The sequence below is a fragment of the Python bivittatus genome, unplaced genomic scaffold (genome assembly GCF_059951505.1).
Source record: "Python bivittatus isolate LINGU-HERP-01145 unplaced genomic scaffold, Pbiv_v1 ctg000980_np1212, whole genome shotgun sequence".
Taxonomy (NCBI): domain Eukaryota; kingdom Metazoa; phylum Chordata; class Lepidosauria; order Squamata; family Pythonidae; genus Python; species Python bivittatus.
The window spans coordinates 29,237,413-29,265,237 of NW_028277125.1; the positions used below are offsets into that span (position 1 = coordinate 29,237,413).

Below are 27,825 nucleotides of genomic sequence, written 5' to 3' on the forward strand. Positions count from 1 at the left end.
GTGATGCATATTCATTAGCTTCCATTATGCAGTTGATGCACACCAATTTCTTTTCTCTCAATGGTATGGATTAAAATGTAATACTTCTTAGGTTATATTTATTTAATGTTAGAGACTTCTAATATTTAAACATACATGCAAATTTACATTTAAACTTTTCAAGATGAGGCAAATCATAAATCTAAACTATATTTGAAAAAAAATCATGATATAGAATTATATGATATAAATTCAAAATTAAGTTCTAACTACAAAATATGAACAGAACACTCCAATCAATACTACACAGATACTTACTACATTATACTGATTGAAACAGTTTTATTAAATAAAAATTAAACCTTGTAAGGGAGAGGTATCTAAATGAATGCAAGAGTGCCATCGAGTAACAGCTAATAATATCATGATGCCTCCTCACTCCAACTGGCCTACAGATCTTTAGAGAAGAATGGCATTCCTTACAACTTTCTTACAACATTTCTTACATAACTAGCCAAGTTAATTATTACAATAAGTCCAGGAAATAATTCTGCTACAGAAAGAGTAAAAAAACACAGATTCAAAAAGTAGATTTTTGAAGGTTAGGTCTATATAAAAACATTGAATTAAAATTGCTAGAAAACTGGGTCAGTCTTTGCCTCAATTAGCGCCATATCCTACATGTATTATCTTTGCTTCCTAAAAAAAAAAAAAAGAATATAAGCATTAATTGTTAAATCCTTTTTTAAATCTATAATATCTATACTAAGGATTCATAATCATTTACGGAATATGCTGGATCACAAATACGTTTATTTTATCAGAGCCACTATCTGTTCTATTTTTGCTAGTAATAAGTCGTTTAGCCTGTTCTTAGCCCCAAGTAATCCACCCACAGTTATTACTCTTGATTTTTGCAAATTAACCTTGCTGGCCTTTCACCTCAAAAACAATCATGCTATTGTTTAGTGATAAATGATATCATTAGTTCCAGCCCAAATATCCTCAGTAAAAGCTCTCAGAAGGGATAAGAAAAATCCTTGGCAACACTCTTTTATTCAGAGAAGATGCCGTAGTGCTAGAAAAACTAATGATCTAGATCAATATAAAGCAGTTTTATATATTATGGCCTTTTAACAGTAAGCCAAAAAGCAGACAATCAGAAGGTACAGCTTCCTACAATTATATTTTCAAACGTATTGCTTATTTTTATATGTAATACAACTGTTAAAGATAAACCATAAAGTGGGAGAATTACAATTCAGATTGTGTCCTGATATATGGATTACAGTGTCGAGTAATCCAGCATTTGCTTAAATTATGGCTTAATGTCTTGCCTAATTCAGATCACAGGGAAAAAAATGTCAAATGTGACTGGAATACTAGTCAAATTATTAATTAATGCCTTCCCTATCCTTGTCTTGCATCAATGTTTATCAATGTAGTAACACTTCAGCTACTTCAGCCCCCTCACTCTACTAATTTAAACCAATGTGTAAAATAAGTTTGTGGACTAAGGTATGAGAAACTGGGAAACTCTTTTTACTTCACATTATTTTTATTCACCACTGCTTATCTAACATTCAAATGAACCATTAACTGAACCATTATTAGTCTATGTATTAGTTACCTGTAATAATTATATTCCCTTTATAATTGAAAGCACAGGAAAATATCTCATCAGTGTGGCCTTCCAATATTTGAATGCACTGTCCTGTCTTAGGCTCCCAAAGTCGAGCTGTCTTATCTGAACTGGCTGTAAGAATACGACTTCCTTGAGGATTGAAACAGATCTTTAAAAAAAATTGATGAAATTATATTTTTAAAAAATATTTAAGAAAGTGGAATACTTTATTGCAGTTTGACATCACAGTTCACATGGCCCCCATTTATAGATGAAAAGTAGCCTGAAATCATATAGTTTGTGATCTGTTTAAATATACAGCAATTGATTTAGGAGAGCCAAACTGGTGTAGTAGTGGCTAAAGGCACCAAGCATTAGAAACTGGAAGGCCATGAGTTCTACTCCTGTCTTAGGCACGCAACCAGTTGGGTGGCTCTGGTCTAGTTCACTCTCAGCCCCTTAGTAAAAAGTTGATTTAGGGGCTGAAATAGAATGAATTTTTCCATGGCCAGCCATCAGAAACTGAGTCACTGTCTTTCTTCTCAGAATGGTACTTGTAAATTGTTTTGTAAAATTTGAGAAGTAAAATTCGAGAAGTAAAAAATGTAGACATAATTATGAATTAAGACTAATTAAGTTGTAGACTTAATTATGAACGAATGGATTAAAATGTATGTCAGAAATCATGAGTTATTGTTATCTAGATTGCTGTGGTTGCATATCAAAGACGCAGTTCATAAGCTGGAGATAGTTGCATGTCACACTCCAGTAAATGGTAAAAATGAAAGAACCAGATATGAGTTCTAGAAAAAAAATGCAACATGCTAAATTAATATGATCTGTGGAAAACAGTTATTTTGTAGATGACATGAATGGATGAGTGATAATGAGATGAGGGAGTACAGAAAAATGTGATTGGGCCATTCAGAGATTTATGAATGACTGGTAATGGTGATTGATGATTATTTGCTTTTGACAATGTCTGTTTTGAATATATGGCTTAAGCATAAGTCTATCCATATGTACACATGGAGAAGGAAGGAATCTAAAAGCATGGTTGGTTTGATAGCTTATGCTGAAAGACTTAGTGAAGGACTGAAGAGTAATTAGAATCTACCAATCTACGGTTGGTAGAAAGGCAGTTGATAGTATGTGCAAACTGCCACATTACTTTCTAAACAGATGATGATGATGATGATGATGATGATGATGATGATGATGACGACCTTTTACCCCATAGGATGCTCTATCACAGTGAATTGTGCAAATTTACTGTGATAGAGAAGAATTTGAAAACAGTAAAAATCTTACCTTTGAAATTTCTCCTGTATGACCTTCAAGTTTTGCAATACATTTTTTTGTTTCTGCATCATACACTCTTGCTGATCCTTTAGTAAGAAAAGAAGAATCTAAATATCTTAGTTATGTTTTTGTTAAATCTTAATAAATTCAAATAGAATTCTGATAAAAATAGAGGTTATATGCTGGAAATGACTAACTATTTTCCTAAACATGTTTATTTGCAAGTAATAACATACAGTCTAGAGGGACTTATTTTTAAGTAAACATCCACAGTCTTGAAATATAAGCCCCTGGTGCTCTCTAGTCACTGAAAGAAACAGGTTGGACTGCAAACAAATAAAAAGCCTATGATTGCTTTAAAAGTGTTATCATAAGTGACTTGGAAGTTTCTGAAGCTCTTTTGCTGATGAAATTTATGTCACAGAGTATGATAAAAGATGGATTCAAATGTTATATACCTATGAGAAAGATCTCTTTGGAATGATCAGACAATTCAAGTAATCATTGAAAATGACTCACCATATGAATACCCCTAATCACTAATCTTTCCTGGCAGTTATTGATATTGTCACAGAGGCTTTTTATATAATTGAGTCTACACAAAAATCAAGCTCTCTTCCAAGAAACACCTTATCAAAACACCTCTAATGAAAAATTTTCAGTGGCCTTTACATGCAGGCCAAAAAAATTAATCATTAATAAGGCACACAATAATTTGTTAGAGTTCTGCTGGAAATACCTTCTGACAGAATGTACAACAGAAGTGAAAAACCATTTTAATTTTTCAGAAATGCTCTTCCAGCTCACTGACCAGACAATTAGCTAATTTCACCTACCATCAGCTGAGGCACTTGCTATACGCTGGCCAGTATAATCAAAACAAACATCTAATACTTCATCATCGTGGCCTGTTAAGGTTGCCACCCGCTTGCCTGTCAAAGCATTCCAAAGCTGCAATGTGGAGAGAACGCATTAAAATAACCCACGCAAATAATTTCAGGCAATCAAAAGCAATGTTTTTATATATGAGACTGGACTTTCATTGCAAGTATAGCTAGCCTCTAATCTTTTTCTTCAAAAGAATACAGAATTAGTGTTAAGCACCGTAAAAGATACTTTGTACAGCATGATAGCGATGTAAATTAGATATTTACTGACATTCTTTTTCAATGCAAGTCGCTCTTTTACAGAATTGTTATGGATAGATATAGTTCACCAGATTTCAATAGGTAGTTATCTTTCTTTTCCAGCCCAGGTTGGTATGTAGTGTATTATTGTTGTTGGTGTTCCTAGGCAGTTGACATGTGTTCCAGAAATCACTTGAGGTGGTATTTCTAGAATTTAGCCTTTGAATGATCTAAAAGTGTGACAAATATGTTATTAAATGGCTCAATAAAAAGGTGTCTGTCTAGTCTGCCAATACTATATATTCAAGATGGCCATGCATGTATTGTTAATTTCTACGAATATACAATTATAATTGAGGCTATGGCTGAAACATACTGTTCTCCAAAGTTCTAGAACACTTGCCTCATATCTCTGACTGCCTCTATTAGTGTCTACCAGCTTATATGTTAGTCCTAAACTATGATTCTTATAAAATTATATATAGCAAGCAATATTCTATTGGTTGGATCTACATTTCAGAATCCCTGAAGAGAAACTAGGAACAGATTCTGAAAAGGGTCAGATAGCTCCAAAGAAGACATGACTAATTGGATCTTTTTGCTGGATCAAATATTTGGGGGAAATAAAGAATGCCTTTCTATAAAGAACTCTATCATAACTGACATTACACTATTTTACCATGCATGTTTTGTCCATAGATCCAGTGATTACCAGAGTACAATCCCAATTGAATTGTGCACTGCTTATTTCCGCACGATGGCCTATTAAAGTATGCATTCTCCTGATGAGAGAATAAATTTCAAGTTAGATGGTTGTTTGAACAGTTATATAAACATATTATACACAGACATTCTTGGGGAAAAAGTTAGAGAAATGCTATGGATAGTGCTGTCCTTAATATGTTTATTTGATAAGTATCACAATTCAGCAAGAGTTCTTTCCAAATAAATATGCACAAGAATGCAACCTTGGTATTAAAATATGGTTGACTGCAATTTCTCTCTCCAGAAGCTTAGGTAGAAAAGCCTAATGAGTGGTTTGCATTGTATTTATTTTCTAAATGCATACCAGCATTTTAAGTTATAATAGCATGGAGAATTACTTTTAAAATGTACAAGGTCACATGGTAAATATATAAATCAAGGAGACTGTCATTTCTCCATTAGGAACTTATAGCAGTCATCTAATGATTGTTACTGTTACTGTGGCAAAACGAAAACAGGACTGTATCACTTCAACTTGGTTAGGTGATGCTATGAAGACACTCTATGTCCCTAGTGGGGAAATGGCCTGAGCTGGCTTGTGTTAAGTCTGTATCTAGTCTAGAAACCAGGAGACCGTGAGTTCTAGTACCATCTTAGGCATGAAGCCAGCTGGGTGACCTTGGGCCAGTTACTCTCTCTCAGCCCTAGGAAGGAGGCAATGGCAAACCATTTCTGAAAAACTTTGCCAAGAAAACTGCAGGGACTTCTCCAGGCAGTAATCAGGATTCAACACTGACTCAAAGGCGCACACGCACACAAAATCAACAACCAAAAACCCTATAGCAGGTATTCTTTTAAACCCCATGTCCAGGAAGGTAATGCAAGCCTGTGCCAGGGGCACACATTCAAAAGCCTGATCCTGCGAGGAAGCAGTTTTCCAAAAACAGAAAGATATGCAGGCAGCCAAGTGTTAGGATAACCAGATCTAAACTACAAATGTCCAAACAACTCCCAGATGGCAGCAAAGTGTTTGAATTTTCTGTATCTCTTTACTGCAATCTAGTTGTGGCCAGATTTTTGTAGTCCAGATTTTGATACAGCACACTTTACCAACTAGTCATGGAGAAGGGGAAGTGTTGGAGAGCAATATTCTGAGTTTGGACAATGTATTACTTATGAGGCTGACCAAGTACAACTGAGACATGTTAACTGCATGATGCTATATGTATATTGTCATTTTCTACAAAGGCTGAAGAAGAATTCTTCTGAGATTTTAGCTAGCACTAACAGGATTGAGCTGATGGACTTATAAAGACATTCATCTATTATAATTATTGTATACCCACTTTCCAAAAGCTACTTCAAGTGTAGAATATGAAAGAATATAAATATTTTAAAGAAATCAGATAACTAAAGTTGCATATGTTCTCCAAAATCTGACTAGGAGGTCAAACTGTATATAACATACCAACATATTAACTGGTTGATTTGTTGCTAGGGAGTCTCACAGTGAAATAATACACCTAGTTTTCGTCTTTCTGGTTTCAAAAAGTTTTGTTTGCTTACAGTTTTTCTGCATTTTAAGCAAAGCAATGCAGTGTTATAATATAGATATGAAAGATTTTGGAGTCTATGGATGCATAGGCACATCAATTTATGCTTGGTGAACTAGCTGGAAGAAGCCAAAGTCCACCTTGAAGATTACCAAGTAATCCTAGATTATTTGGCCAATCTCTGGTTTGTTTTCTTTCCCTTTTCAATTGTTCTTGTCATGCACCTGTATGCACTGGGAAAACAGGAAACCTAATCAAATCACGTATCACTGTTTTTACATCATGTTATGCCACAATGTAGTCAGAAAGCCAACTGCAAACAGTAATTTCAAAATGTAGAAATCTGTCTTAAAACATGGCTTATTCATTGACCCTACTGCACAATGCATTAAGCAAAAATATATACAAGCCATATTATGTACTGTATATTCCTAGCCTGTACAAAATAAGATTTCTGTAAAGCACAACATAAAACAATACAAAATAGTACCTGCCCGTGCTAACATCCCATACTGCAACTGTATGGTCAAAAGAACCTGTGATGATTCTGTCTCCTGTGGTGTTAAACGATAATGCAATAATCTCTGCAGAGTGTCCCTACATTTTTATAAAAAAGAGGATTTCATAGTAAAAATAATTATTTATACATACAGGCAGTATAAACAAACATTTTTTTCTGTCAGGCATGAAATGACATAAAAGGAAATCAATGTAAAGGAAATCAGTGGTATTGAAACCTGGGTGAGAAAATAAGCCACTGGCTTGTGATGATGTAGTATGATTATAGTTCATAAAGCTTGACTGAAGGGTTTGCATGGGACAAGTGATACAAACAACACGGGAAACAGGCAAAATATAAAGTGGAGGTGGGCCACAGAGGAGGTGGGCCCGTGTTGTTTGTATCACTTGTCCCATGCAAACCCTTCAGTCAAGCTTTATGAACTATAATCATACTACATCATCACAAGCCAGTGGCTTATTTTCTCACCCAGGTTTCAATACCACTGATTTCCTTTTTTTCGATTTAAAATAGTCAGGTTGTGAATTTCATTTGGTAGGCTGGATTATCTTCAACTAATAATCAATGATTATGAAAAGGAGTGGGCAGGTGCCATGGAGCGCAGGTGGGTCAGCAGAGGCCATGGGAGGGCCAGCAGAGGCCGCAGGAGGGCCAGGAGAGGCTGCAGGAAGGCCAGAAGAGGCTACACACAAGTCATACTCCGTAGTGGGCACCTCGGAAGAAAAAGTGGTGGGAGTGATTTACTGGAACAACTTGTGACCTTCCCTGCCAGCTTCCCCATTGACTTTGCTCAGAAAGCTGGCAGGGAAGGTTGCAAATGGCAATCATGTGACCATGGCTCACTGCAACATCATAACCACGAGCTGGGCTCCCAAGCTTCCGGATTGTGTTCTGCGGCAGCCAGAACTTCATGGAACCAGTTATAAGTCCATTTGTCAGCGCTGCCATTAACTTTTGAGCAGTCACTGAACAAATGGACATAAGGCAAGGACTACCTGTATTCTTTCAATAGCTTTTATTTTATTTAAAACTTAGAAAGCATCATAGGCCTGCTAGAACTATAAATAACTGCAACCCACTGTTAATCTGACTACTTCTTCTCCATTCTGTATGTCCCATAGTCTAGCTGTAGTATCCATGCTTCCAGTTGCAACTAGTGTGCTTTGAAGATTAAATGACAAGCAAACCTGTAAGACAAAAGAGGGAAAGCAGATCTTTATAGAAATCCTTAGCTTTCCTACCTTCCTTGCTGTCAGGCAGGTGATAGCATGGCAGAATGCAATTCCTGCTGATCAATACCTTATTGGTTGTACAGGATTATAAAAGGCAACAAGATTAATGATTCACCCTCTCATGGATCTGAGGGCCTAAAAATTCACAGCCACTCAGTCTTGGAAGGCTTGAGGCTGAGCCTGTTCCTCCCCATCCAGACCTGCACAGCCTCCAGACACTGAGATAGGGCATTGACGGCATCACTTGGACGGCTCAGGATCAAGATGTACAACTGGATATAATCAACATATTGATGATACCAGACTCTGAATCAATGGATGATCTCTCCCAGCTGTTTCATGTAGATATTAGACAGGAAGGGATAAAGTGTCAATCTCTGAGGCACACCACAGACAAGAGGCTGAGGATGTAACTTTCCCCTCCTGCCAACACCAACTGGAACTGGCCAGGAGAAAGGAGAACAATTGTAACACATGCCTCCAACTCCCAAACCCTGCTATCAGCCCAAAACAGTATCATGATCAAAGTATCAAAACCCATTGAGATCAATGAGTATAAGGATGGATACTCCACCCACATCCTGGCTCCACCAAAGGTCATCAATAAGTGCAACTAATGCAATCTCTGTACTGAACCCCAGCTTGAAACCTGACTGAAATGGGTGCAGATAAGCAGCTTCCTTAGGAATCCTTAGCAACTGCAGTCCAACTACCTATTGTCAGACTTGGAAACCTACAATGCTTATAATGATCGAAAACTGCTGGGTCCAAGGACAGCTTCTTGAGGAGGGGGCACACTACCGCCGCCTTCAAGGCCAAAGGAATCATCCCTCTCTCAAAGAAGCTGACACCACAGCATGGATCCTGCACCTCCCGGGCAGACTTAATAACCCAGGAGAGGCCCAGACCTAATAAGGAAGTGGCTGAACTCAGTTTGAAGGATCCTGGTAGCCTCATCAGGACTCAACTCATCCCAGATAGCCTCTATCTACTTTGATCTTGTCAAGTTTCCAGTAAAAAAAAAATTAAAAAATTAAACCACTGACATGGCCTATAAAAGCTGTTCTTATTCAGAATGAGTACCTGAATTCCAAATTTATGTTGATAACAAGACAAAGGGGTTTGCCAAGTGCGTGCTTTATTCTATAATTTGGGAAAGGATAGATGAAAACAGTCCTATGATGATATAATAGGAGATATGTGAGTGTGACCATATAAGTTTATCTGAAACGATTGCTTGAAGGAATAAAATATTTCAAGAAACATGGAGCTGTCACCATTCTAAGTTTGATCTCCTCTTTAATGTGTTGAATACAATGTGGATTATAACACAGCACTGGGTATTTCTCATTAAGGTGAAAAAGGATAGCATCTGTTTTTTTTCAGCATCTTTCTATAAATTCTATTGAAATCTAACTGGTTTTAGTTCTGATTAATATAATTAAAGACAGAGTTTAATATCTAGTAACTATATCCATATCTTGGATGTCTGTGCAATGGTACCAAACATATGCCAAAATCAATATACTGATGTAATAGTAAATGTACAAACCAGTTAATTAATATCCAATACACATTGAAGATTTAATAGTTAAGGAAGGGGCTGCTAAATAAGCTTGATTTTTTTTTTTAAATGAGAGCACATAAAGGACAAATATATTCATTATCACAAAAGTATATCTAATGAAGTGGGCTGTGATCTGTGAAAGCTTATGTGATAAACAATTTGTTAAAATGCCACAAGACCCTTAATTATTTTTGCTATCTCCCTGGGAATAGGAAAAGTTTTACCAGTCGGCATAAGGCTGCAACTAATCCAAAAATACAAAGATATTCCTTAAATTATCTCTAATTTATTGGATGTCAGTGTATTTGCTGAGAAAACAACATGCATTATTGTTAATTACTAATATAATTTGGATGAGATTCAGTGAATACAGCCGCTCCTTGTTTAGCAACTACCTCAGTTAACAATCATTCACACATACTGTACAATAACAGTAATAAAAAAAATCATTTTCAGACCAATGCATGCATTTACAACCAAATTTCATCCACCTGTCAACAAAAGCCTTCAGTGTGAAACTGATTAAGGTCCAGTCAGTTTCAGGAAGCAGTGCTAGCTGCTGGAGGGTTCTAATCAACTAATTAAGGTCACAGACCTGAGCTTGTAAACTTGCGGTTAGCACTTTTTAGGGACCTGCGGTGCTGTGGAGAAAAGCAGCTCAGGAAGAGATAGCTTGTTTAAGCAACCTCTCTGCCCTGCGAGGGGGCAAAAGAAGGAAAACAAAATGGGTCAGGCACAGGACACTGTATGAGAGAACTTTATCTGAATGAGATGGCAGCAACCAGTGATCTTCATAGCGTCTTTCTCTTTCTCTCAGTCATGTGTTCACTTAACGACCATTTGCTTAACGACAAAGTCACCAGAACAGATTGCATTCGCTAAATGAGGAGAGGGTGTAAACAACATTGTTTAAAGAGGTTTGGAGGAATTTAAATAACTTCCCATTACAGAAGTGTGGATATTTTCAAGTCTAAAATGGGTTCTATTTCATAAGAAGCATTCTAACTTCAAAACAACTGCTCTGAGCTTGAAGCAAGTCATGTCAAGTTTGGAACACATCCAATGGGATTGGAACAGTTCATTTTAAAGTCAAGCTGTTTTACTCATTTCTGTTCTATATATACTGTTGTCAAGTGCAACCAAAACTCCTATACTTACTATTTCTGCAGTGTGTCCTCTAAAAGTATAATAGCATTTTCCTGTGTCTACACTCCATAATTTGCATGTCTTGTCAAATGATCCAGTAGCAATCTTGTCACTAGATAAAAGATAGAAAAAAATACTGTTTTAATTAGAATCATTAACTCCATATATTTGTTGGTTTAACTTCTATAGTGCCAAATCCTGTAAGACTCCTAGCAATTAACAGCATTCCATCAAATAGAAGAGGAAAGCAAAATAAAATTCAATGCAGAAAATTAGAACTATGTTGGGGTATAAAAAATAAAGTCTTTCAAATTAGGGTTATAACATAACTTAGATTTGAAGACTTATATGGCCATGGTGTATTAAGAATTCTGAAAAGTTACATACCCATAAGGATTATTGAAAGCAATTGCATACACCACATTTCTGTGGCCTTCCAGAGAACGTAATTCTTCTCCTGTTGCTGTATCCCACAGTTTGCATGTTCGGTCATAACTTCCAGTGATAAAGCTACAATAGACAAGTCCATTGCATTTTTAAGACATATTTCTTTTCATCCCATAAATTAACCCACTTCTGACTGAATTCAATGGCTATTTTTCCTCTAAACTTTTCTCATTCTCATATTTTTCTTTAAGGAATGTGGTATTGGCAAAGATTATAACAAATCTAAACATTCATAGCTCCAGTTTTGTTTAGAAGATTGCAAGACCTGTATTTAGTATTGTAGCAACAAGGCTGAGCCCAAAGGGTCAAAGTATGGAGGACGCAAACTTCCTTTGCCAGAAGCCCTCTGAGTTTACATACCCTAATCCACCTTCCTGTCTTAGTGTAGAAACTTTGCTGTTACTACTGCCTATCTTCCAGGGAGATGCTGTTACCTGACATGTAGGATACATAGGGATCCCAAAGCATAAGCACCCAAATGGCAAATTGACAGGAGGAGGAAATATGATAAAAATAAATACAATCTATCTCCTAGGACTATAGCATGAGGTATGTGACTAGGGAAATCAGTCCTTCTACTCTGAAGAAAGATCAATCTCTTAAGTGCTAAATAAAATTACTTTATTAAAAACTGAAAAAAGTTAATATAAAAATTATTTTTGCTGCTTTGAGGAATCACAGGTAAAACAATCAGTACTGAAGAAATGAGCATATAATGCTTCTAAAATCAGAGACAGCATCATAAATCTTTCACATAAAATTATGAATGAAAATTACTGTATTTTTCCGTGAATAAGATGCCCCCATGTATAAGATGACCCCCACTTTTCCAACCCAAAATTAAGAAATCAATATTTTAAAAATAAAGCAGAACACATTTTTATTTAGTAATTAGGTAACATTTACATGATACATTCAGTGGGAGGAGGTCCAAACTGTCTCTCTGCAGCTCTATTTCCATGCTCTTTTGCATAACTGATTACATTCAGTTTGAATTTTGCAGAGTAAGACATTCGCTTATTTATTTTTTTATTTTCCAACATCTTTATGGGCTCAGAATGCTCTGACATTACCGGTCCCTGTCACATCTACGCACTGCCTACACACTCTCCACCTCCAATGGGATGTGTTCCAATTGGTTTGTTCAGCATCAGCTGACGTCAGTTACATAAGGCTCGTGATTGGAGGAAGCCTGTTTGCAGAGACAAAGTATGGGCAGTTTCGCAATTGCGCGGTTCTCTCCTCAGCTTACTTCCTTGCACAAGACGACCTTCAATTTTTAGTGTAACGATTTTAGAAAAAAGTATTGTCTTATACACAGAAAAATAGTAATATTCTGGGCAAACACAAGACAATCCTAAATTTAGAGGAACTCTGTTGTGTCAAGGTTCTAAGCCACATTAATAGCACCCAATTTACTGAGCATGTAGAGAGAACACAAATAACAGAAATCCCCTCTCCTGACCCCCCTGCTTCCTCCTTTTCTCCTGGAGTTTTGACTTGGATTTTTCCCCCCCAAATCCAAGACTTTTTTCTACTGAATAGGGAGAAGTTAAGGAGAATTTCTTCCCATGTCACACTTGCTACTAGTTATGAAGTATTACTAGTAAAAAACTGAAAAATGTCAAGGGCTTACATGCACATTTGTATTTTTGAACTGTTGAACAATGATACAATCTAATGTGTTTAATAGGACTTGCCCTATGTAAATAATTATTTGCAGCCTCGGTAGGTTTGCAGCCTAAAACCTAGATTTTGGTGACAATTTGGTATTACATAAATATTAATAAAACATTCACCACAGCATAAGTAAACTGGGAAAAGAATAAGTTCAGCATTGTGGCATGCTATTCAAATTTTTACCTTAATAGCTTCAAATATCATCTCAGTGAATGACATTTTTAAAATGGTAGATTTATGTTACATTGTTAATTACCAGTATTACAAGGAATTGGTAGAAAAAGCAGAACATTGGCTAAGGAAAAGATAAAAAAGTTGTATCAAATGTTTATTCAATGTCATTTTCCTTTCTATTTTTTACTAAAACATTTTAATTGAGGGTTTTTTCTACTGCTGTTGCTGTTGCTATAGTTTTGGCCTTTCCTACCCCTACTTGACTTTAATCAACTTTCTTTACTTAAAACAAGAGCACAGGAAAATATGGATTGTTAAATGTACCAAATACAAATTAAGTTTAGCCATACTATTACCATTTAGATCACTTTGAATTTAGATACGTATCCAAACTTACCAAGAACCAGATTTGTTAAAGGCAACATTGGTGAGTGGCAATATATGTGCTCGAAGTACCTGAAATTACAAAAAAACAGCAGTGTAGTTTTCATTACATTTCTGTATATTTTTGCCTTCATAAATCCAGTTCCTACAGATATATATTTGAAATATGTAGCTTGTTTCAAACAAAACTGAATGCTTTAAATCTCACTGATTTCAACAGCAGTGATTTAAGCATGCATTTCACTTGAATTCAGTGAGGATTTGGGTAGCTTATGCTTAATTCAATTAAATCATCATGCCATAACAGCATGCTCTATGTATGAGACACTCAAATGCCAATCAAGTTATGCTACAACAGCTTGCTACTATGCTGAGCACACACACACACACACACAAATCATGATCACCCAGGAAACAGCAAAGAAAGGCACAGCCATTTCATACCAAGCCTATGTCTCCATTAAGAGGTGTTACTGACAGTTACAAGGTGATATGAAGTGAAAATGGAAACTAGTCCTATTTACACTTCTCTGTTCTTGCCAAATAAGAAATAAGTGTCCACTGAATATATTTGCATATCATTCATTACTGAACTGAGGGGGGAGCCCCTATTTTTAATCAATATAAAGGATGTCTTTCAAGCAGAACTTCTTATTTTATTTCATTTTAACTACGTCCTGTATCTTGCTTTCATTGAAACAAGAAGTCTATAAGTAACCTAGGGTTTGGGATTTTTTAAAAATAAAAGTTAAATTTGGATAATTGCTCCTCTGCTGCCAGATAGACTGATGAAAGACAATGTGTCACTTATAATAGTTTTATCTCTACTGCCTGATTTTGAATCATCTTATCAAAAGAAAAAAAAAAGGCCTTAGAAAGAAGAAAGGCAATATTCAAAGCATTCTTTATGAAATTATTAATCAAATTAAAGGGTTAATGGATGGAACAATGCAATGGCACAGAATGACCTTTTTAAAAAATTAAATTACGTTAAGGTACTCCAATCCTGAAAAAGCTAGGATATGACAATTACCAACAGAAGAAGTTCTGCTGTGGCCAATTGAATAAAAGCATGAAATGCCGCAGAAAAATACAGCCTAAACGTGGAGGAGTCAAGCATTTTTACTCCTTCATTGAACAAAATTAAAATCTACGGAAAGTTCTTAAGAAAGTTTGTAATCGACTCATTCCATTGGTTGATTTTTTAACCAATGGAAAAAATCCCTGGTTCTTCAAACATTTATTAATGTTTTTTTACAAACAACCCAAGGTGCCAATTCATCCAATTCAACAGAGTTCATACTTCATACTATCTAGGGGTACACATCTGTGAGAGAATCAGCAAGCACAAAGACCCTTTCTAAACCATAACAGCCTGGTTGTCTCTTACTGTTATATTATGAAAATAAGACTTTTAAAAATTATTATATTTTTACATCCTGTGTAAGAGCAGGGATGGCCATCAGCTAAGATTTTAGACAGAACAAAAGTCTTCCTCAATGACTAAGCCTCATGAAAAATAATAGTCCTGCTTTATACAAAAATATCCATATTCTTTGACACCAAATGCACATGTATATATAGGCATATGTCCTACCCTATATATACCCATATATATATAGGCATATGTCCTACCCTTAATTATCAATCTGTACATCTTTCATACTGCATTGGTGATATAAGTAAAAAAAAATTTCCTGCAAATCTACAACATACAATTTAAATGAATATTCCAATAGTTAATTTTTTCTATTCAACAGCCTAAGGATCTTACGCTAATGTAATTGTTTTTTGCAAATTCCCTTCATATGTACTGTGTAATCACAACTTAGCACAGATACAGTATACTTTTATACACTGTTTAACTCATTTTCCTTAAAGTACATTGGTTTTACCTACATTTCTGGCTGACAACAGATGCCAACAATTTGCATTGACTGGCACCATGTATGCCATGGCAGAGTCCATTGTGGCAAATTCATGGCATTTCAGGATAAAAGAAATCCAGGGGAGATTTCTTTTATATATCTAGTTCACATTAGATTCCAGTTGTTCATGCTTTATGGAACACAGTACATCACTCCGCCACTTAACCACTTAATTTAACATAGTGAAGACATTAATAGCAGGTACTGCGACTTATTTTCAGATATGATTGTCTCCCACTGCAAACCTTCCTTTCAGCAGAGATATCTTGGAAGTAAGTGTATACCCTTCAGAGACTAGTTGGAATATTAGTGCCATTTAGAATAGCTCGACACTGCCATCTAGCTATATCAACGAGATACTGCAATTTCAGAAAAGGACAGCAATGGAGGGTTGGCATCCTTTGGGTTTGAAGAAGACACTATTGTGCAGTTCATCTGTGAACATGGAGGTGGCTCTGCAGTCCCAGTCTGAAAGTGCAAGTCTAGCATAATGGGGACACTGGAAGTCCATTGTTGTAGTACCTGTCGGTGTTATTCTGTGATGCTGCTCATGGTTTTCTATCAATTTTTGGCAGCGCATGTCTTCAAAGCCAGTGGAGGCTTCATAACACAGGGCTCGCCAACGGATACTGTCATCAGCCACAGCTTCTAGTTCCTTTGGCTGGATGTCACAGTGGTGTAGGGTTTCTTTCATAGCGTCATTGTAGCGCTTGCATGGTCAACCTCAAGGTCTCTTCCCAGACTCCAGAACCCTATAGAGCAGTGTCTGGCTGGCCTTGCTGATCCTGGAATCAATTTCTTTGTCCAAAGACCCATCATTCAAGATGATGTTTCCCAAGTATTTGAAGCTGTTTACATCTGTCAGCTGGGTGTTGTCAACAGTGATTTTTTGGTTTTACGGGGTTGGTATTTGGCACAGGCTGGTAAAGTACTTCAATCTTGTTCAGGCTGATAGTCAGGCCGAAGAGCATAGCAGCATCTGAGAATTTTTTCAGCATCAACTGTAGACCAGTCTTTGTGCACCAGGTGCACATAGTCATCAGCAAAGGTCAAAGAGAGAGCCATCCAATCAGTACCTGGACAGCACGTGACAACATGCAAACAAAGAACAGATTGAACAGGACTGGGGCAAGCACACAACCCTGTTTTACCTCATTGGAAATGGCAAATGCAGCTGATGTATCACCATTGTAAAGAACCTGTCCTGTCATTCCATTGTGGAGTAACTGAATCAACTTTCTTTGGGCATCCGTAATGTCTCAGATATACTGAAATTTCAGAAAAGGACAGCAATAGACCATTCATAGAATAGAAACTCCCTGGAATCCTTGATGTTTATTATTATGGTTGGTCGCACAATCAGCCAGATGTTTAGGCTGGATTTGGTATTTTTGTCCAACTATCCAGTCCTTCCCAAGGACCTGGGATAGGCAGATGTTGTTGTTTAATAATATTAAAGGTATCGTTGCAGGATTTAAACTATTCCAAGTAAAGCTGCCTTTCGCAATTTACTGATGGTGATTTTGTCAATGCCAATGGTCTTCAAGTAGTGCTCTGGATGTTTTGGAAGTGCACCTAAGGTGTCTATTTCTATTGACACTATTTTTGCTTTCTTTTGCCACAGTCATTCTACTTCTAATTGCAGGTCTTTATATTTTGTGATTTTCTCCTGTTCTTTCTCTTCTCTTCTGCTGTCTCCAAGTATTGCAATGTCCACTATCCAGTCTTTTTTGTCTTTCTTATCAACAATTGTTTAGGAGGGGTGTTTATTTATTTATTTATTAAATTGTGTGGCAGATGCTTGTCTGTGCAATTCTAAAGTCCCAGAGCACTTTAGCTTCTTCATTTTCTATTACTTTGTCTATTTTATGGCCCCACCAGTTCTTGCTTGGAGGCAAGTGGTATTTCTTGCAGATATTCCAATGCGCCTTTGTTGCTATTTTGTCCTGTGGTTGTTCGTAATCAATCTGTACAATATTCTTGCAGCAGTTAACTAGGTGGTCCAATGTTTCTTCAGCTTCTTTGCAGAGACAGCATTTGCTGTCTTCTCAATTCTGGCTTTATATGCATTTGTTCTTAAGTCTTGTCTTGTGCAACCAGAATTAGTCCCTCTGTCTTTTTCTTCAATTTTCCTGCTCTTAGCCATTGCCAGGTCTTGTTATCTGCTTTGCGTGCTAGTTTTTTGTGTGTGTGTGTGTGTACTGGCCATGTAATGCTTTGCCTTGCCATGTCTCTTTTCTATTCTTCATTTGTCTTTCTTATAGGCCAGTTTGGCCTCTTTGGTATTCAGTAAATCTTCATGGTATACTAGCTTCAGTGCATCTTCTTCATTGTCCTTCAGATATTCTTCCAATGCCCTTTTTACTTCTTCAACTGTCTGGTGCATTTGCAACATTCCACACCCACCTATACTCCTTAGTAAATAGAGTCTGCAAATGTCACTGCATGGATGAAGGGCATGATTCATTGTCATTATTTTTTTGGTCTTCCTATCCAGGGGTTCTAGTTCAGCTTGAATCCAGTCCACTATTTCAGCTGTATATCTAATGACTGGAATTGCCCAGGTGTTAATTGCCTTGATGGTATTTCCACCACTGAATTTGGACTTTAAGACCTTCTTCATTCTTCTGATGAAGTCACTACTAACCTTCTTCTTGACTTCAGTGTGCTTGATGTTGTCAGCCTAAAGGATGCCCAGATTTTTGTAGTGATCATCTTCATCTAGACTTTTGACGTTATTTCCATAAGGCATCTTGATTCCTTCAGTTTTCACTATTTTTCCCCTGTGGATGGTATGGGTGGTACATTTGTCCAGTCCAAAACTCTATTGCAATATCTTGGCTGTATATCTGGACAGTGTTGAGCAGTGTTGAGTCTCCTGGTTTTTAGGCCAGCACCTTAACCCCTACACCAATCTGGCTCTCTATGTAGTTTGCTTTACTTTTTAGTTTTACAAGAATATAGAAACGGTTTGCTGCTGTCTTCTTCCATTATTTTCCAACTTCCCAATTTAGCCTACAACCTTGGGATTTTATGATGATTTCCTATTGAAATATTAAGCAGGTCAGTTTTTTTCAAGATTGGCTAGATTTTCCCATCTTACCCAATGGCTTAGCCTTCTAAATTGTTTCACTAGGAGTTCAATAGGTCTTTTTCTGCTAATTGCCTTGAATAGCCAAAAGAGTCTATGTCTTTAACTTCTAAAAAAGCCCAATATATATTAATGGTCTTTCTTCACCTTAATGCTGGGGTACACAGTTTTTTCCTGTCAAGAATCATGCAGTGTTTGAGTGACATAACAGGAACACATTTCATTTGTGAAATGGTGAGACCAGGACAAGAGCTAAATTTCTTGTCATTTCATTTACATTTAATGAAAATGAAATACATCTGATAAATTTATTCTCAAATCATTTATTTAAGAATTTTCTCCTTTTATCACAGTAGAAATGGCGATGTAGTTAACATCTTTGGGACACATCTGGTAGCCACAGCCAAGACTTTCCAGACCTCAGACTGTGTACCTCTGGCTTAGTGGGTCACAGTATTTGAAAAATTGATTTTCCAGACTGAAAAGGAAAGAATCAGAGATTACATATCTATATTCCTCACTGATAAAATAGTAGAAATTAAAGTATCAAGTGAGACTTGCAATTAAGTGTTGCAGTGCAGCTTTACTTTCTAAGTAGAGTGCTGATGTTCCACTGTCCACTTTCCTTTGTTTCCTTATATTATATTGGCATTTACCAATATAAAGAAAGACAGGAAACAATATTTCAAAATACAGGGATTCTATTACTGCATGACTGAAAAAAAATGCCTCATGACTCTTACCTTAAAAATATAGAACTTGTGGTCCACTTGTTGTCCTAGCTTCTCTTGTAATCGTAGAATTAAATGTATAACCTGATCTTTCCGTGACTGTGTGATGAGAGGTTCTGCTTTTCTAATATCTTCTACCAAGGCTTCTACATCTGTTCTAAAGTACATTTTAAAAGACAGTTTTCATCTTCTGACAAACAAACACTCAAGGATGCTTTTCAGTTATCTTAGAGCACAGTCCTCATTACCAACATCCATTAGCGCCAGTGCTGGTTTCTTTGGGAATGATGAAAGTAATGTTAAATTCATGTAAACTGTAGAATTACAACATCCAGATTATAATCACAAATTTGGGGTTGAGTAAGACATACTTCTTTAATATATAGAATATTTCAATGCAGCAGTTTAGAAAATCTGTATATTAAAAAATGAATTATGCATAGTTGCAATATTTTATAGCATTCACTCAGCTTTGGCAATCTCATCAGGGAAACATTATTTCTAAATTTAAATAAAGAGATGTGTCAGATTCCAGATATGATGTTGGTGGTGGTGATGGTGAAAGAATTCTATAGGGTGTTCTTAAAACCTTATCTTTAGTTGTTTTTCTTTATACTGTAGAAGCCTCCCCTTCTCACCATCCACCATTCTTTTCTATAAAGCAACATCCTTCTTGCTAGTTTATATATCTCAGCAATTATATTAAAGCTATTAAGGTTTTTAATTTTTTCTTAGGACCATAGAGAATTATAACATTTTATATGTATGCAACTTAGATGTATGAATTGCTAAATTATACCCATTCGATTTTCACTAATTGCTCTAACCATTTAAACCTAATTGTTTGGAACACAGTCTTCTCTAAAACTGTAATTGTCTATACACTTATAAAGGAATAAGTCCCATTTAGTTCAAATAAGACTTTTCTAGAAGCTTTCCTGAATTAAATCCAAGATTTCTCAGTGAAGCTGCTGAAAACAAATAGTGCTTTACATATGTTATTCTCCTATAGCTTGATAAGTTTTAAGATCTCAAACAGAAGATGTTTCTTCTGGTGGCTGCTCCTAGTTCTGGAACTCGTTGCCAAGGGCGGCCAGTTTAGTTCCTTCTATGACAATCTCCACCTAGAAGAGCATTTTTTTCAGACATGTCTTTGGCTTCATAAATAAACTGTTTTGGCTCCAGGAAATAGTTCTGTTTGAGCAAATAGCTGTTTTAAACTATCTTTAGTTAGCTATTTCATTGGTACAGGTTTTATTTCTATTATTTTGTATTTTTCTTGTATCATCTTTTATAAGTCCCCTTCCAAGTCATTTGGTGGAAAGGAAAAATGCAAATTTAAGAAATGAAATGAATATTGAACTCGATGGAATTTACTTCTGAGTAAACATGCATAGGATTGGCATATAACACTTTCCCAGAATAAATATAAAAATTGAGTAGGTTTTCTATTTTTGGTCACTTTATTTGAAATTACTGTACATTAATTGTAAAATTGTCTTCTTAAACATAGGTGAACTTTGAAAACAGTCTTTATCTAATGAGGCTTTATCTAATGACTTCAATGGCATAATGTTTTATTTTATACTAACATGTATTTGTCCAGTAGTAATGTATGGCTGTGAGAGCTGGACCATAAAAAAGGCCGAGCGCCGAAGAATTGATGCCTTTGAACTGTGGTGCTGGAGAAGACTCTTGAGAGTTCCCTGGACTGCTAGGAGGTCAAACCAGTCAATCTTAAAGGAAATCAACCCTGATTGCTCATTGGAAGGATCGATAATGAAGCTCAAGCTCAGATATTTTGGTCACCTAATGCGAAGAGAGATCTCTTTGGAGAAGACCCTGATGCTGGGAAAGATTGAAGGCAAAAGGAGAAGAGGATGGCAGAGGATGAGATGGTTAGATAGCATCACTGAAGCAATGAGCATGAAACTGAGCAAACTCAGGGAGGCAGTGAAGATCAGGAAGGCCTGGCGCAATATGGTTCATGGGGTCACGAAGAGTCGGACACGACTTAACGACTAAACAACAACAGCAACAACATGTATTTGATCTTGTTTTAATTTCCTCCACCATGCTCACCTGTCATGTTCACCCTACCTCCACTCTCACAAAAACATATTGACTTAAACAGTATTGTTTGGCATAGAGCTCCTCAGGATGTATCATGGGAATTGAAGAGTTTACATTCCCTTTACTTTTTAAATACCACCATTCTGAAAATAGCCTCAAATCTTTTGAAATGCTACTGTAAATGTACAAGACCACTAAGAACCAATATACAGTTTATGAAGGAATTGTATAATCTACACACAATTCCTTCATAAACTGTATATTGGTTCTTAGTGGTCTTGTACATTTACAGTAGCATTTCAAAAGATTTGAGGCTATTTTCAGAATGGTGGTATTTAAAAAGTAAAGGGAATGTAAACTCTTCAATTCCCATGATACATCCTGAGGAGCTCTATGCCAAACAATACTGTTTAAGTCAATATGTTTTTGTGAGAGTGGAGGTAGGGTGAACATGACAGGTGAGCATGGTGGAGGAAATTAAAACAAGATCAAATACATGTTAGTATAAAATAAAACATTATGCATTAAGGGGGACGCGGTGGCGCAGCGGCTTAATGACGCTGAAAGTTGCTGGCCAGAAATGGTCAACGCTTCAGCGGTTCAAGTCCAGCCTTCGCGTTAGCAGGGTGAGCTCCTGTTTCCTCCCCAGTTCCTGTCAACCCAACAGGTCGAAAACTCACGTGAGTAGATAAATGGGTACTCTCACTCCGGTGGGAGGAAAAATGCTGGCAGCGCCTTGCAAAAAAGAAGTCGGGAGCAGTTGCCGGTAAGCACGAAAAACCGCGCACGCCCAAAAAGGGCGCGAAGCAACGGAAACCCCACCTCCTGCGCTCGCCAGCTGGGCTCTGCCCTAGGAAGGAGGCTCTGGCAAACCACTTCTGAAACAATTGCCTTGAAAACTGCAAGGACTCGTCCAAGCAGTCACTGCAGAGTCGGTAACAACTGAGTGCAGATTTAAAAAAAAAAATTCTCACATATGATGGATAAGTCTCCCACTGGGAAATAAAGTCTGGGAACAAAGAGGATTTGCCAGGCATCATTTGAATCATGGGAAACCATGGGGCGGGGCGGGGGGGCGGAACAAAACCCTGATGACAATAGGTAATATGTTCCACTGTGCTGGATGTTTCAAGCAAAGACTGGACAGTCGTTTTGTAGGGATGGTTTAATATGAATTCTTGCACTGAGCAGAATTGTTGGACTCAGTGTCCTAAATGGTCCTTTCTAGCTCTATGATTTTATAAGTTTGAAGCCACTGAAAATTCATAAAGAAACTACAAGTTATATGTCAGTTATGCCAAAGGAGACAGGATTAGACATTCATATATAAGTCTTAAATAAACAAACCTAGATTAACATTATGATTAAAAAGTACTTTTTTCTGTTCAGCATATTTGTGTGCATTACTTAAATTGTTTAGTGCCAATATGTAGTTCTATTGTTATAATAAAATATAATACTCACGCAGTATTGAGATCTAGTAAATCTATGGATTTGGTTTTCACTTCACCACTTTGAATATATTCCAAAATAATGCCTTTGAAGAAGCATAACAATACAATTATTAATTCCATGTTGAGATAACTTCTAATCATAAGTACTACAAAAATGAGCCTTTCTTTTGATAAAAACTTACTGTTTTCAAGTAGCATTTCTAACTTAAACCATGTAAGAAAAGTTCATGTTACCAGTTTCTGTCACACTGCAGGGCATAAACCAGGACAAAAAAACCTACAACTAGTTGCATATACTCAAACATTGTATACATTTGGATATAATTCCCCTCTACATTGCCACTTAGAATCTGTTTCTGAATCATAGGTGAGAAGGATTTTACAGCTGGATGATTACAGAGAATTGCTAAAGATTCCACTGTCCTTTGCAGATAATAAATGGGTTGGGTAGCACTTTGGATTCAGTCTTGAAAAAAATGTTTTGGAGCATGCAGAAGTATGGATATAATACCTACTTGAAATACCTTAAAGCAATTGCATGCAATCCTAATAAAGGCATAGCTGCTTTAAGATGTTGTAAACAAATTCAGGCTCCCCCATGCTTGGAAGCACCTTTTGTGAATACATCTGATGCACTATATAGCTGTATTCCTTGCAGATAATCTTTAAAGTCTTAGGCCTAATTACAATCCACATAGCATAACAGAAACTCTACTTTATCAAATAGTCCAATTTGCCCACAACAAAATTCTACGGTTTGAGTCCTAGAAAAATGGAGATTCCCTTCAACATACAGCAAATTTTTATGATCATCAGTTTGGTTTCTGAAACTATAGTGCAATGCTTGCATAGAACCACATTCATGGTAACAACATGGTTCAGATTTGACTTGTAGACTTCCCAACTTAAAATTTATATTCTAAACCAATTAATTAAATTGGCGTTGTTTGAATCATTTGTTAGTACATCTTAAGTATTTAACTGGCTAAAAATTAATTACCACCTAATGCCTCAGGAAACCTTTTAACAGCTTTTTGAGTATGAAAAAAACATGACCTATACTATAGTATATGAAGTTAACAACTTCCAACATAATTCTTTTAATACTGTGGTCCAACAATTGCTTTAAAATATTAACAACTTAATGCAAGTAACATTCAAATGAATTTTTTAAATATATAAATAATTTTGGGGGAGAATGCAGCCTAAATTTTTTTTAAACTAAAACAGAAACTGCCATACCAATTTTGTTTACCAATTGTATAACTTCAAACACAAAGGTTAATCAAATACATATATATGGCACCCTACTAAATATACCCAAGATACTGATGCTATTTTTCTATCTCTACTGCTATCAGGATATTCCCATATCAATACTTTAAGTTAATATATTGTTATCCATTCTTCCTCATTAAAAATGACATTATACAGATGTATTTGTTATACTTAGGATTGTATTGTAATATTGTATGAAGTTTTGTAACACTAGGATTTCAAATAATACTGTGGTAATCAATGAAATCTAACTTTTCTATAATTTTCCTAAAATATCTTTTTTATCATGATTTCAGTTTAAGCAGTTACAGCTTGTACTCAACCAAGTGAGTAAAGAGGATAGCCTTGAAGGACAGAAGGAAGATTCCCTAGCAGGGCAACAACCAGATAAACAAGACTTGACCCCAGGCCAAGGTAATGGTTTATGAAAATGCCTCAGACAGCCTCCCCTCTACCTTAATTCTCATGAAGATGAAAAAAGGAAGAAGGGAGGCACATCCAGACTTGCAAGATTCTGTTACTATAGCTGTTCTAATAAAAGTAGCTTTAGGTTTCCAGGGTGCCCGTTTCTTAGTCTGGTCTATCTTATGGGGCTGACAACCTATGCTGAATATTAACTACACAATCATGAGCACACAACTTATTTCTACTGCAAACCATATATTGTGAAGTCATCCTGCATACTGTTAGACAACATACTAGTCATAATCACAATCTTCTAAAGAGTTGTATAAAGTGCAAAAACCCAACCTGTGTTAACTTGCTCATACAGGTGAACAATCAGGATATATATGTAACTGATTCTACTGATGAGTGTGCAGCTTAATGTTATCATGTCCATAAAAATTATGCAAGTATCACACACAAAAGGATAATATAAATAGGATCCAATTATAATAATTTATTTATATCCCAGATTACTTTCACCAAGCTCTAGGCAGCATACTTGATTCCCTCAACCCCACTGATTTTTACACAGCCTACAATGACTGAATAACAACTATATTTAATACAGCTTATGCAAGCATTCATTTTTCTGGTTTCTATGGCAATGTTGCTTACCCTGAGGCCTCTACCAGAGCTCCATGGCTGGGAAGGGATTTTAATTTGTATTTCTCTTGTATTAATTAAATCTTCTAATTACAATGCTGCACTGGCTCTCATAATGTGTTACTTTACTTACCATGAAGAAATGGTACTAAAAATGGTACTTCAAAAAAAGCAAGTTACATCTACACTATGCCTTGATAAGTTTCAATGTTCATAACCTGAGAATGTAGTCATGATTTTTGATAGCATGAGACCAAATATATAAACAATGGACCCTTGCACTTCCTGGCTGCTTAAAGTAGCCAGGGAAGATCTAATTGGGTGATCATTCTGCGCTGCTTAGTGGGAGAAACAGTGATGTTGGTCTTTCGTTATTGATCAGTCTGTGTTGGCATATATATATATTTAGGGTTTGTTTTTCTCTCAAACACTGGTTAACATCTCCATGAAATAGATATTCTTTCATCTCTATTTCACTTTTTCATTTATTACTGAGGAAGCTCTTTGTGTTTTAATCCATTACTAGAGGAAGATATGACTAGACTGAATCTCAATCCACACAAGGCAGAAATTTTCCTGGCTAGGAGACAGATGTATTATAGATTCAACCTATTATACCATAAAAGGAATAACAGAGTTTAACATGTTTTGGATAGATTAATACTTTATGTGGAGAATCATATTTGCAGCTGGAGTTGTTACTGGATTCATTTAGCATTTTAGATGCTCAAGTGGTTTTTGTAGCCAAGAGTGCATTTGCCCAACTTAAGGTGATACACCAACTTCATTTGGCTATGGTGACACATACCTTAATTAATCTAAGCGATAATATCTTAATCACTAAGTCTGTAGTATCTCATAAAGAATGAGAATCCTCACAAACAGCAATTGCTCTAAACTGCAGCAGCAAAACCATTAATACCTCTCCTGCCCATTACAGGGTACATTGCTACCAAATTGTTTACAGGTACAATTCAAATTGTTGTTGATGACTTTTAAAACCAACAGGGTTGCACATAGACACATGGGTCCTCTCAACCCACAGCTCTTTTAAAAGTTGCTGCCAAATTGGAAATTTAATGTGAAGTCATTACATTGGATACAACCATATTAACTCTGATTTAAATTGCTAATTAATGGACTCACTGATTCTTTGTTTGTCCCCATCTACTTTTTTAAGTGTACTCCCAGCATGCTATGTAAAGGCCAACTGCTACCTCAGCTCAAAAACAGTTGCATTTTCCTGATCCATCAGGAACCAGGCTGCCTAATCCCTAATATTTAAAAGAGAGACTCTTCTTATCCATATAGCAGAGGACCAGTTAATAAGAACAAGAGAAAGGGCTATATGTACGTTTTGGACTTCTGTGCCAGGAGAAATTAGGTTGACAGCTTCTCAAAAATGCTTGTATAGTTTGATGAATATCTTCTTATCTGGGAGGGCATTTGTTTCACAGTCAGTGTACATTTCAGTTTATTTCCGCTGCTGTTTCTACCAACTTTTTCTATTTCCCCTCTGCAGTTCTTATAGTATTTTATTTGTTTGAATTATTCTAAGCTGCCCTGAGTACTGCATAAGTCCTAGCACAGCAAAATAATAGTTTTTATTAAAATAATTTGTAAGGTTTTTTTTTTTCCTATTCTGAGTCCTTGATTCCCACCAACTGGTACTTCATTTCTATAAGCAGATAATAGCAGGGTAAACAAATACTTTGAAATGGGTGAGAATGCTCTCCCCGCTAATTATTATTTAATATGTAGGGAAAGGGCCTACAATATTTCATTTTTCAGGATGATGATGCTAATGATTAGCTGTGCCTGCAACTCCATGCACAGCTCCATACCTTTAAGTTTTTTCCACCTAAATAAACACTAGTAGGAGTATGTCCCACTGAAGACTGAACAGAAGGGGTCTAATAAGTTCAACTGAAGTTTACTTTTGAGTCCACAACAGGCCTGTTAAATTTCAGTATTGTACTGCTGCACAACAAAGCCAAGAGCAGGGAAACCTTGCCCTCCATTCGCTCACTGCCTTTTCTCTGGGTCTTTCCTTCTGCATTTGCACCATCCCCGCTCCTGTTGCACAGCCCGCTCCGCCGCCACCCCCACCCCCACCCCCGCTATCTCCGTTATCCTCTTCCATCCTGCCGGTCTTCCGATAGCCTCCGTTTGGCCGCACCCGAGGCTTTGCCGCTTTCCCCATCATCACCGTCCTTCCCCGCCGAGCTCTCTTCCCACAGGAGTTCATCTCCGCAACTGCCTCCCTCCCTCCCACCCACCCAATCCTGCCGCTAAACCTTTCCGCACCCGGCGGGTAATATCGCAGCAAAAACCGTTTCAGCTTCATCTTGTCTCTGGCCGCCGAGGACTCAGAGCCGGAGTCGTTGTCATAGAAACCAGACAAACCGACGCTCAAGTGCAGTGCGCAGACGTAGCTGGGTACCACCCGAGAAGGAGGGACTTGGTTTTCCGTCTCGGGCCTCGGCCTTGTTACTAGGGCAACGGGAGGCGTGGCTTAAAATCGTCCGCTTTCCGAGACGTAGTAGTACGCTTTGGGGTGTAGAGGGTGGTTCAGGAAGCGAGAGAAGGGATCCCGCAGCGGATATTGGAAATGCGGGAGGGAGAGGTTCTGCAAAAGCGGACCTAATATGCCAAATCGCGTCTTCTCCTGCCTTCCAGACGCGCCAGGCTGCGCCTTCCTCCATCCCCGGAGAAGGTGGGGAAGGCTGGTATAGTTCCCGAGAGTAACACTGAATGCTGTGATTTTACGCATGCTTGCT

General features: G+C 36.9%; 1 protein-coding gene across 1 annotated transcript; it reads right to left on the minus strand.

The window, feature by feature from the left end:
• Window positions 1–571: 571 nt before the first annotated feature.
• On the minus strand, window positions 572–27,456 carry DAW1 (dynein assembly factor with WD repeats 1). The gene is made up of 13 exons (XM_007420439.3): window positions 27,353–27,456; window positions 22,728–22,800; window positions 19,203–19,347; window positions 13,454–13,512; window positions 11,143–11,265; window positions 10,768–10,867; window positions 7,890–7,997; window positions 6,781–6,887; window positions 4,712–4,814; window positions 3,742–3,856; window positions 2,915–2,991; window positions 1,610–1,772; window positions 572–678 (listed from the first exon to the last, which is right to left on the minus strand). The coding sequence occupies exons 1-13, from the start codon at window positions 27,390–27,392 to the stop codon at window positions 644–646; spliced, it is 1,248 nt and encodes a 415-aa protein (XP_007420501.1). The 5' UTR covers window positions 27,393–27,456; the 3' UTR covers window positions 572–643.
• Window positions 27,457–27,825: the final 369 nt, after the last annotated feature.

Bases quoted from the DNA above. Each gene is read 5' to 3' on its own strand.
- DAW1 (XM_007420439.3), bottom strand. From the start codon at position 27,392: ATGAAGCTGAAACGGTTTTTGCTGCGATATTACCCGCCGG. The intron at 19,348-22,727 runs GTGAGTATTATA...AATGTACTTTAG, and splicing joins TTACTAGATCTCAATACTGC to AACAGATGTAGAAGCCTTGG. The intron at 2,992-3,741 runs GTAGGTGAAATT...TTCTTACTAAAG, and splicing joins AGCAAGTGCCTCAGCTGATG to GATCAGCAAGAGTGTATGAT.